Source organism: Cynara cardunculus (genome assembly GCF_001531365.2).
Source record: "Cynara cardunculus var. scolymus isolate 2C chromosome LG 12, CcrdV1, whole genome shotgun sequence".
NCBI classification, from domain to species: domain Eukaryota; kingdom Viridiplantae; phylum Streptophyta; class Magnoliopsida; order Asterales; family Asteraceae; genus Cynara; species Cynara cardunculus.
Window position 1 is genome coordinate 9,094,303 of NC_037539.1, and position 11,488 is coordinate 9,105,790.

General features: G+C 36.8%; 1 protein-coding gene across 4 annotated transcripts in view; it reads right to left on the minus strand.

Moving 5' to 3' along the window:
• Positions 1-19: 19 nt before the first annotated feature.
• Positions 20-11,488, minus strand: part of LOC112522534 (brefeldin A-inhibited guanine nucleotide-exchange protein 2-like) — a 16,997-nt gene continuing 5,528 nt past the window's right edge. Inside the window, exons 2-14 of one of the 4 annotated variants that reach the window (XR_003070200.1) lie at positions 9,535-9,852; positions 8,983-9,334; positions 8,472-8,894; positions 8,091-8,377; positions 7,197-7,470; positions 6,042-6,541; positions 5,595-5,916; positions 5,123-5,504; positions 4,256-4,941; positions 1,718-2,329; positions 1,339-1,391; positions 1,182-1,266; positions 20-241 (exon numbers count right to left, since the gene is read on the minus strand). Coding sequence is in view for 3 of the 4 variants with exons in the window: in XM_025131727.1 (XP_024987495.1) it covers positions 1,721-2,329; positions 4,256-4,941; positions 5,123-5,504; positions 5,595-5,916; positions 6,042-6,541; positions 7,197-7,470; positions 8,091-8,377; positions 8,472-8,894; positions 8,983-9,334; positions 9,535-9,852 (4,153 nt within the window). In the remaining variant the exon portion in view is untranslated. Of the gene's footprint in view, positions 242-1,181; positions 1,267-1,338; positions 1,392-1,442; positions 2,330-4,255; positions 4,942-5,122; positions 5,505-5,594; positions 5,917-6,041; positions 6,542-7,196; positions 7,471-8,090; positions 8,378-8,471; positions 8,895-8,982; positions 9,335-9,534; positions 9,853-11,488 lie in introns of those variants that run through there. The other 3 variants (XM_025131729.1, XM_025131728.1, XM_025131727.1) reach the window with 3 other exon arrangements.

An 11,488-nucleotide genomic window follows, 5' to 3' on the forward strand; every position in this document is an offset into this window, starting at 1 on the left:
TATTGAAGAGGATGGGCAATAGCAAGTAGCTAAAGAAAGAGATAGGGGGGGAGGAAGGTTAAAGGAAAGTGCCTGCCGGCAATAGCATTCACTTGAGTTGATACCTTTTTTGGTGGTTTATGGAGCAAGTTGTGGTGTCCGCAACTGCCGGAATCAATGATTCATTCAAACCTTTACTCCACTCCTTCCATTTCCAATCATTGACTGCACAGTAGCTTCCTCAGATACCACCATATGGTTCCTATTCGATTCAAATGGGTATGAGGATAGAACAAAAACACAAAAGTAACATCACTTGCAAAAACGACAATTACGCCTTCCAAGTCGTCTTCTATTTAGACATGAGTTCCACACTTTCAGCTATAAACACTCCTTTCAAGCCTTTCTAATGCAAGTTTATTCTATTCCTAATTCCAATTCTAATAGCTCTTTCAAATATACATACATATATATATATATATATATATATGTGTGTGTGTGTGTGAAAAAGAAAATGAACAATTAAAATACATCCTGAAAACCGTGTTCATCTATATTGTAAGCACATGTGCATATAAACATCTTCAATTACTTGTATGTACATATTGTACAAATTAATGGTTATTAGGGAGTTCCTTAGTTTTTCATTTTTTTTAGATTTTCCCCTAAATCTCACTTTCTATATATAATTCCAATTATAATCTCACTAATATTCATCTTTTTTTCCCCTTAAAAAGACCAAGATTGCATACACCATACATGAGATATAATAACTATTTTCAACAAACCATATTGGCTATTGGTAACAGGAGATCTCAAATACAAGCCATGTAAATGTTACACACCATACAAGCCAATCTCGGTTCTTGATTTGGTGTATTTTGAATTTTTTAGGCAATTACCAAATCAATTGTGGATAAGGTTGAGAGTAAATTTTAGAACTGGTTTAAACCATATCGTTGACATTGATTTGATAATCCGCAGAGACGGTTAAGATTGATTTGTACAGTTTGTAGAATTTTGATGGTTTATATTTGAAACGGACTCTAAATGTATGTAAATATAGTAATGTGTACAATATACAGCAAACCACAAACCATCCATCTCTATAAAACCAAAAATGAAGAAGTAAGAGATTGTTCTCAAGAGTAGCAAGCTCAAGATCATTTAAGAAAAATATCAACCACTCAAAATGGTTTTACCTGAATCCAAGTCAAACGAGGAGCATCAGCAAGAAAAACTCAAATCTGTCATCGAGATACAGTTTGATAGCAGTGAGGAACATACCTAGCGACCGAAAACCACGATTAAGACCATCAAACAAATAAGAATAAACATATTTACAAAAATCAATCATACCTGTAATCTGCATAAACCCTCATCATTCTTGGTAGCATCAGTTGACTATGAACCTGCAAAAGCCCATTACAAACCAAATCCAGGAAGAAAAAAAAGCCCCAAACAGATGAAATTTTGTTACATTTAATCCTTCTAAGATAACTCCAACACATAACAGTTGATTAAGATACAACAAAATTCCTTACCAAACCTATTGATTCTATGTGGGAGCGATCCCCCAAGTGAAAGCAACCACTTAAGGTTCAAACACCAAGCAATCGATAAGGTTCCTAACTCTATCATACACTATGAACAATATTATCAACCGAAAAAAAAAATTAGGGAAAAGATAAAAAAAAGGAAATGCAACAATATTACACATCTCAAAATCTGAGGATACCATTCAACATGATCGCAGCAAAACAGGACCCACCGAGGAGCTGAGCATTTCACTAAGGGCTATCTGGACCTCACTGGATCCATGATCGCAGCTTATCAGGCTAGAAACCAGAGGGAAAAAGCTAGATAAATTCTTCTCAAATGAAGAGTCTCCCAAACTACATATAGCCTGTAGAGTTGCAACGATAACAGGCGCACGTGCAGCCAGTTCTCTCTTTTTCCCAGAGCCTAACGGTATCAACCAGTGGGCCCGGTTAGGAGATAGCCCGGTCATACGTGCAGGCCATGCTATTTCAACATAGAATTTTAATACTTCTTGGCAAAGGTCAACAAGTTGAGACTCCACTTTTGATTCCTCAAAAGATGGAGGTCGGTCCACCGCAAGGTTCTGTAGAAACGTGAGGCAGGTTTGATAGGACTCAATTTCAAGGCGTAACAATGGAGGATCCTGCATTTGTGTCATTGGGCCAAGCTCCTGTAGCTTAGAACGCAATGTGGTGTCGGCATTTATCTTGTGGGCATGACTTGCCACCCCATGCACTGCATCAAAGACAACTAAGGTGTTCTTTGTTGATAGCTGAGGTCTGTACATGTTATAAATCTCTATTATTGCCTGCAAAATTTACAGAAGTTTACATCAAATCTCTTTGACACTAGTGATATATTCAAGTTAACAAATAATATAATTTTAAACACGAAAAAAATATTGATGGAGATGAAAAGATGTGTGAATATACTCTTTACAGGAGAATTCGAATTCAATAATTGGCCAAGCAGCCGGTGAATGTGAAGCTTCCCTGGCAAACTGTTTTCATGAAAGACATTCTAGTTTGTAAGATCAGTTATCTACATGGTATTTCCTTGAGGAAATCCGATTTACTATCCAATGCTTTGTTCTTCATCTAACTTAATAGAAGCCGAGTGTCCTCTTTCCCCATCTGAGAAGCTCCATCTGCTCTAAATGGTGGGCTAGAATCTTATGTTTGGTTGTTAAAGAAAGCTTAAACTGGGTGCACTAGAATCTTGTGAAAAGCTACCTAAACAATACTCTCTCCATCCTATAAAAATGCAACATTTGACTTAGCACATAGTTCAACAGAAGTCTTTGACTAATGAATTTAAAATATAAAAGCACTTCATAAGACAAAATGGAGAGACTTGTATACATTAAGCTTTAAAATACCTTGTAATGATTTCTATTTGGACCGAGGGAGTATTAACTTCAAGCACCTAAATCCAATATAGTATGTTGCATCCCCAATTTGACTCTACCAAACTTCCTGAGGACCTGAACTACATTTCGATTAAGAATATCATATAAGAATATTTTGTGATATTCAAATTCTAGCGAAACCGTTATCTCAAGTCCTCTCCATATATTACTCCATTCAAACAAAATTGCAATGACTTCCATTTCTGGGATGTCTCATATAGATGGCAACTTGTCTCTTGGAAAACTCGGAGGATAAAAATGACCTAGCTATCCCCCATGATCATCATTACTACAAAAGAAGTTTTATATACATGTGGATCATTCTGCTACTTAAAAACATCATGAACTTTTGGAGTTTCCAGTTTGACGAACTAATTGTACATCTGACAGTTGGACTTAAAAAGGAACCAAAGCTGCTAAATTAATAAAAATATACACCTGGCCTCATGAAAGCGTAGAGCTCAGATGTTGACCTTATAACAAGGACTGTGTACAACCATTATTTGTGACAGCATCCAACTACTCAATTACGCCTCAGGCGTATATCAATTAACCATATCCATAAACATCAGCCTCCGCACTGTTGAGTCGTCTATAGTCATCACAAACTCAGTCTAGTTTGTGATTCTCAGTTGAGATATATCTGGCGAGATATGTCATTAGTCGTGAACTTGACTATTAGGACATGAGCAGTTTCTGAATGTTAACAAAAGTCCCTAACTTTGTTCTTAAGTGTATAATTAAGGCAAGTAATTGCCCATGAAAGCATGCAAATGACAAGCATACGATCTACAGAAGAGTAATATGCATGGCTATCTCCACATCAAAAGCTGAAATCAACAGCAAAATATGTGTGGCTGGAAACTTTTGTCAAAAAAAATTGAGTAACCTATAAAGAACCTTTTGGCCTTGGATACTGGAAAAAACAATCCAGTCAAAACACAGGTTGAATTGTTGCAGTCTTGTAGATAGTCCAATGCACCCAATTTTTCATAACCATAAAAAGCACAAACTAGATGAATAAAAAAGAGATGACGCACATACAAAGAGGCCGATTGGATCTCATCAGTCAAACCACTGTCTTCTTTCCTCACCCTCCTTCCAATCAAATCTATTTGTGACTATGTAAGCTATTCTTAAGAGATCATACATAGATGTCGTCAAAGTAGACCTTCCCTTGACTAATATAAAAGTAAAGGCAGCTATCTGGAGAATTTTGGGCCAAAGGCATCACAAGACAGCTAAGTTTACCATTAGCATTTGAATTCAAGTATTCAACATAACTATAGCTATTGGTGAAAGCATAAGCAAAACAAATATACCCACCTGGATCAATAGAAGTTGGACCGCAGCACGACACTTGACATCAGAAACGGCAGTGTATAAACGGTCCCTCCACAGGTTCTCCAACTCCTCATCCCGCATGCTAGCCTCAGCAGAACCCCCATCACTTCGTCTCGTAGAAACATCCTCATGGTTCACAATTAGCCCATCTCTACTTAAAAGAAACAAGAAATCAGGAAGTGTTGCATTCGCAGCCTCTTTCAAAGACGAAACCACTTCAAGCCACTTGTCATCAGAGAACAATTCCCCAGCATTGCTCATCAAACGAACAAATGCAGCAATTCCAATACCAGCAAGGCTTTGGTGAGGACGCTTGATAAAACTCACTAACAACATCAGAACCTTCTTTAAAAGTGGGTTGACAGTGTCATAGAAATTAACAAAAAGATCCACAACCAACTGGAGTGCAAGTGTGCATGTCTCATATAGCCAAGAGTCTTGATCAAGCTCGTCCACGTCACCATCAATCCCCTGTTCTGAAGAGTTCTCACCAGAAGGATCAATAGCATGCCGGACATAATCAAAGATTGGAAATAGGACAGAATCAAACACCCTTTCCCACAAAGGTAGAGAGAAGTGATGACCATGGTTTCGTAATGTATCAAAGAGTGTTTCAAGGGCACTCTTCCTAATCTCAGGCCTTGAGTCAAAGCTAAGTTCTGACAACCCTGAGGAAACACAACATAACATTCAATATTAGATCATAGTTGATCATCCTTGAAGAGATAGCACAATCTAAAACTTAAATTAAAACATTAGTCGATCACATTTGAAGGGGAAAAATGGAAAAATGGAGCTACCCAACATCGAAATGATTTTCATATAAAAATAGTAAATATTTTTCCTCACCAGCTAGTAATGGAAACCAGAAGTACAAATGGTCTTCCTTATCTGCCAAATCTCCATTATCATATCTTCTGTCTTTTTTTGCATAATGTGGAGACAATGATATCTTTTCAGACACCTCTTTGTCCTTATCCATTGAGGAGGATCCTAAATCTCCTTTAGCCAGTTTTGCCGCACACAAACGCAAGAAATCAATAGCATTGAGACTGATATCTTTGTCGAATCTGCTACTGGTGAATGCAATCAGACAATTTACACAATCTGTAAAAGTGGTGGTTTCTGTTTCAGTGATGTAAGGAAAATAGTCTCGCACTATCTTCTCAATCATTTCAAAGGCGAGGAGTACAATATTTTTGTGGTCATCATAAGCTGCCGTAGTGAAGACCTAGCCATTTTCCCAAAATTAAAAATTAAATGAAAATGCTATTCAGAAAAGTATATTTAACTAGTGTAGAGAATATCAGAGGTTAAATACCATGAACATGCTTTTCCATCCTGACTTGACGTTATTGACACGAGATAGAACCATTTGAGAGACACATCTGATGATCAGCTCTCTAATTTCCACAGCACTACTTTTACGCATGACAATCACAAAAGGCTTCATAAACTCATTCTGAAAATTGTAATTAGTTAACTCTTCCCTTTCCAAGAACTTCATAGATAGTTGGCGTAAAGAATCCATTGCAAATATTGCAATTGACAGATTTTCAGAACAACCTATAGTCACAAAAAAATCAGAGAGTACATTCCAGATGCCTGTCCAGACAAGCCTGATGCGGTTCATGTTATAGTGACTGCGCAATGAAAGAAAAAGAACAGGTCACATTCAATGAACAAACTGGAAAAGGGAGAATACACACCATAGAGACCTATAACTACTGTCATGTAACTAAGTGAGACAGAAGAGTAAGATCCATACGCAATTTCAACTATTTTTGTGAGGCTAAACACTCGTGGAGCAGATGTAGATCGTAGTTCCTCCATAGACACCTTGCAAAGTGCCTTCACAAAATCAACTATTGCCTCGCTGTTAAGTTTCTGACTCCTAATGAATATACGATTCATTTCACCAACTTGTTCCAGCATGTTTAACTTAGAGACCAAACTATTCACCTGCTCCGTCGTAATGCCTGCAGAAGTATTACCACCAATGCCAGCACTATCATATGAACCTCTTCTCGTTGCTGCAGCTGCTTGCTGAAGCCTTCCAACTCCCTTTCTTTTAAGAACAGGAAGGATATATGACTTCGTATGTTTTGATTTTTCAGATTCATTCTGATTAACAGAAAAAAATGTGGCATCTGGAGGAGCCCCCTCTCCCAATAGATGCAAATGTTCAAACCGAGAAACACATGTCAGGATATGCTCCCATGCGTCCTGTAGATAGTTCCCATCTTCATCTGCAATTGTAACTATTGCCTGTGAACAATCAAGAAAATTATAAGAATCTGTTTGACAAGGCTAGAAAAAGATGACATCGAGATGAGCATACGTCTTCAACTGTAAAATTTACAGATTTGTACGATAATTAAGAACTTCGTTTGCTTACACTCTGGGCTCTTATGTCATAATTCAAGTGTTGGCAATAAACATAGCCCCTCAATAAACCATTCATAGATCTACTACCAGACACTTGCCTTCAAACATGTAATAATGTCACTTGCCCTCTTTCCTATCCTTATTCAAGAAACGATGCATAAGGGTGTCAATTAAAAATCTATTGTATATTAACTCAAAAATCAGGTTTTGCATCTGGGATCTCATTATGCTGCTTGATGAACAATTGCCTCCTGCTAAAGATAGAAGAGACTCTTCTGTAAGTTTGAGGATAAACCATGGCTAATGTCACTGAATGACGTTATAGTAAGTCTGATGACTATAAAATCTATCCAAGAGTCAACCTAAATGGAAGCTACAGTTGATGCATAAACCACATAAGAGAACATTTAAAAATCCTACACATTAATAATAAACAAGAGAAGTCTTCATGAATGTTACAAAGGACTTCCTGGAAACTTGATCATTATTGTACAAACTGACCACGCACAGTGATCCATGGAATGTTAATACAAACCTTGATAGCTTCGATGTTCTTCTGTTTTATATCAGCTGGTGAATGAAGGGAAGTAAACTTTGCCAGCGATGTCAAGAAAGCATCTCGATGAGTCTTCATGGACATTGCTGCAGTAACATGGATAGCACAACGAAATCCCTCCAGACATTGAGCTATTATTATCTCATCATCACTTTGGTCAAGAGGAACACTAAAGGCAGCTAGCATAGGAGCCCAGCACACCTCTACCATCAATGTAAGTATAAACACATCTGTTGCAGCATAATAAACTGACCTAGAGATAGCCAATGCAAGTGAAAAGCAAAAAAAAAAAGTTAGGTGATGAATATTAAAGAGGGAACAAAGCACCAGAAAGAAATTCAGAAAGACATCTGTTTAGTTAAGCAACAAGAATAAAGGCCACCAAGCACATAGCCTCAAATTGAGGCCCTCAATTATCTAAATAGACATCATCAACGATTCATCCTATCAGGACATTCAAATGTAACAGTAACTTCTTTTTTATTCGCTTTTCCCTCATTATATATCATATGGCCACTATCCTCACTCATAAGCTACCACATCCACTAGCATAAAGCGAAAGATCTTTTACATAGAGAAATCATACTCTCGCCTATCCACAGATATCAATCACTAGCACTTTAAAAAATTATATATGCAAGAACAATGAAGTAGTTTATATAGAAGCCAGTAAATGTAGTATATGAGAAATGACAGCTTATTTGTATGTAAGAAAAATAAAGCATAAAAATATTGGAAACTGAAAGTTTTAGGGACCTATCATCCATGCTGAGAAATTGTCCAGAGAATGTTTGATAAAAAGGTCAATCGAACTGAGATGGTAAGATTGTTTCCTACAGACTCTCTTCTTAAGTAATAGATGGGTCATCTTACTCCGATTTGCGTGCTTTCTCTTTAAACTGTTCTTGCATGTGTCGCATAAGATCATCACTTGTTTGATTTTCTTCTGCATTCTTACGCACCACAATATTCAATATACTGTCTAAACCCAAAATCCTGTTTGAGTTTACAGACTGCCTCTGTTGAAGGGCGAAATCATCTTCTTTCATTTTAATTTCATGTCTTGATATACGCTCAAACAATGATCTTAGATACTCCTCAGGTAAGTCCTTTCCATCATCTATGCCACGATTATTTCTTATAAAATCGTCAGCTGACATCTGCACAAAATAAAAATATTTGTTATTAGCAGAACTTTTAGGTCAAATCAAATATGAAATATCAAATAAGCTCTAGTGAGCTCCGTGATGATACCTTATTCTTGACCATGGCATTATGAGCATCAGTATTCAGCATTATCACAGAGTAGGCAAGGACGTAGGCTGTGTCGGCACTGATAAACGCCTTTGGATTGCATTTGCAGTAACGTTCAGCAAACTTTTCCATGATGCGATCAATCTTTTGTGCCTCACCAGGCAACCTAAAGCCCCGTAGAAAGGCTCTAATTGCCTCATCAAACTCCATACCATGAAAGTCAAATGAATCCACATATGCATGCATTACTTTAAGTGGTAGATCTTCTCTTTCCCCAAGATAATCACCTATCAAAGTCTTGTTTAAACCAGATGCATTTTTTAAGAACTCTGCTATTTCTTCAGGTGAATTCCCCACCTTATTCACATTGATCAAGAATTCAATGCCCTTTTTAGGCTTACGGTTAAAAAGAGAGATACCTTCCTGCCATTAATCTTACATTAGATCCCTGGAAAATGCTGGATGAAACACAAAGGTAAAACGGCTCAGGTCTCTAGATGAATATATTTACCTGAAGTTCGAGTTTGTAAGCCCGGCGTTGCTCAATAGTTGAAGCATCTGAAACTTCACTGGAGGCTTCGGAATGAGAATCCGATCCCTCAAAAGACTCACGATCATTTGCAATCCCATTTTCCATGGGAGGATTTCCAATTTCAGGACTGTTGTCAACCAACTCAGCTTTCTTTGCAGAATGAGGATCAGGAATGCGCAATTGATGGTTCATCCAGTCTCCCATTGATTTTAAAACAGCCACTAAGCACTTCATAGCTTCTAGCTTCATGGTGATATCCTGAGGCGGCAAAAGCGTAGTTGCAACTCCAGGTGAAACCCCTTGGGCAGTCTTAAGAAGCCCATTGACCATTCTGTGAAAAGAGTAGAACAGCAAACATAATGCAACATAGTGTTCTAAAATTAAAAATGGTTAATATTATAGTTTTCAAGGTGATCAATATAAATGTCCATGTGCTAAAATATTTGGTACAGTGTTAAATATTGTTCGAACATGCAATCCGCATAAAATTTATTATGGAAGATGACTATATAAAACTGCAGAAGACCATACCTTTCAAAAATGTTGGATGAATTGACATCACAGTCATAGTTGACAAATATATCTACCAAGATCTGGGAATCAACACATAGTCTTTTAAGAAATCGCAGTACTATCATCTTCTGCTGAAAATTTGGTTGAGCGACATTCTCTAGAACTCTGAGAACAATCATAGGAAAGAATACTCCAATCTCTGCCTTCAATCCCGCTCTAAATCTTGACAACAGACTAATGAAAATTGAGCAAGAGAGCTGAAATACAATTATAAGGGTCGATGCACTGTTCTTTAGCAAAGACAGGCATAAGTACTGCTTAATGGCTCCCAAAAATCTGCTCCACAATGAAAAGGAAAAGAAAAAGATTAGCATTCAAGTGGAAAACATCTACAGTCAAAATGAAGGGCAAACCTCAAAAATACTTGATACAAGAACCCCCATGCGATAAAACAGATTTAAGTCTATGGACTTTGCAGAAAAGGAATAAGAAGATGAGAATAAACTAAAGTAACCGTTTATACAGGTTTTGATCTTTTTACACCAATAAAGCACTTGTTACATCTAAATTCATTTTGGTCACTCATCTCTCTAGCAACAAATAACTCATGGTGTCTGTATTTGAACAAAAAACAAAAGCAATTATATAAAGCATGAAAATTTTCACATGAAACTTGGAGATTTTACATATTAAAAGAAAATGAAATTTTATTTACAATGATATAGAGCATAAAGAAGATTTAAAAAATGAAAAGAAAGTTGCGGTAATTGGTGGAACAGTACGATAGGATAGGTGAATAATGAAGACATGAAGCTTGGTTATAGACTAGAGGGCAACTACAACAAATAAATTCTTGACGTATTAGTTATTACCACAACAATCTGGTGTGCATACAGAAACTCAATACAACAGCATTTCATTATTTTATTGAATTGAATTATAAACTCACCCATATCATTAATAGACAAAAACCACATTTTGATTCATGTGCATTTCATGATTTTCACAATCAAGTCAATTTAGTTCTGACTTTAACTATTGAATCACATTGGTTACGGAAAACAAACAATGTCACCATCGGTGTAACCTTCTTTTAAAAGAAATAACATGAAACACCTATGACATCCCATGTGACATTTTGAGTGACAGCATCCCAATGTTAACGATCGAGTCCTGTAGCTTTATCATATTAATGATTTAGTCACGATGATTAATCTACAATAAATTGATCATTTTATTTGGTAAACTACATGTACATTAGCAAATATTATAGTTATAACTAATGTTTGAAGGTATATTTAGCAGCATGAATATTTAGCAGTAATTCAGGCCTTGATCAGGGATGTTTGATTTGATATTATTTGTCTCATTGTACTTCCCTACGCTGTACACTATATATTCAGGGTTTTCCCCTCATAATAGAACACTTTGATAATCTTAGCTCCAAATATCCCAGCCAGCCAACTGATGTCAACAATCACACCATCCAGCCACCGACAGCTCTGTTCTGCCTCAGCATTCTTTTTGTTTGATCGACCGGAACCAACCAAGACTGCGGTCTCTTCTTGACGGCTCGACGCCACCTTCTTGACGCATGCCAGTGTTCTATAGAACACTTGGCATAGCTAGGCGGGCAAGAGAACAGTACACAGAGCTAGGTGGTCAACTGGACACCTAGTGCTGATTCTGCTGAATTGATTAACCAAATTTTTAAGAAGATGCATTAAGCAGTCCACTTTTGATGTACAAAATGCAGTTCATATGATATAAGCTTCAATATTAAGAGTTATAAGGCATTGCTTGGCAAAAATAAGCTAGCTTATTTTCTGGGTACATGTTTGGATGCACATAAGCTAGCTTACTGAAACGCTATTTGGAGTAGCATCTTGGTAGCTTACTGTCACTTTTTCCACTTATAACCCTCATTAATATTAATTATTATTTATTACTATTAATTATAAATAAATATTAA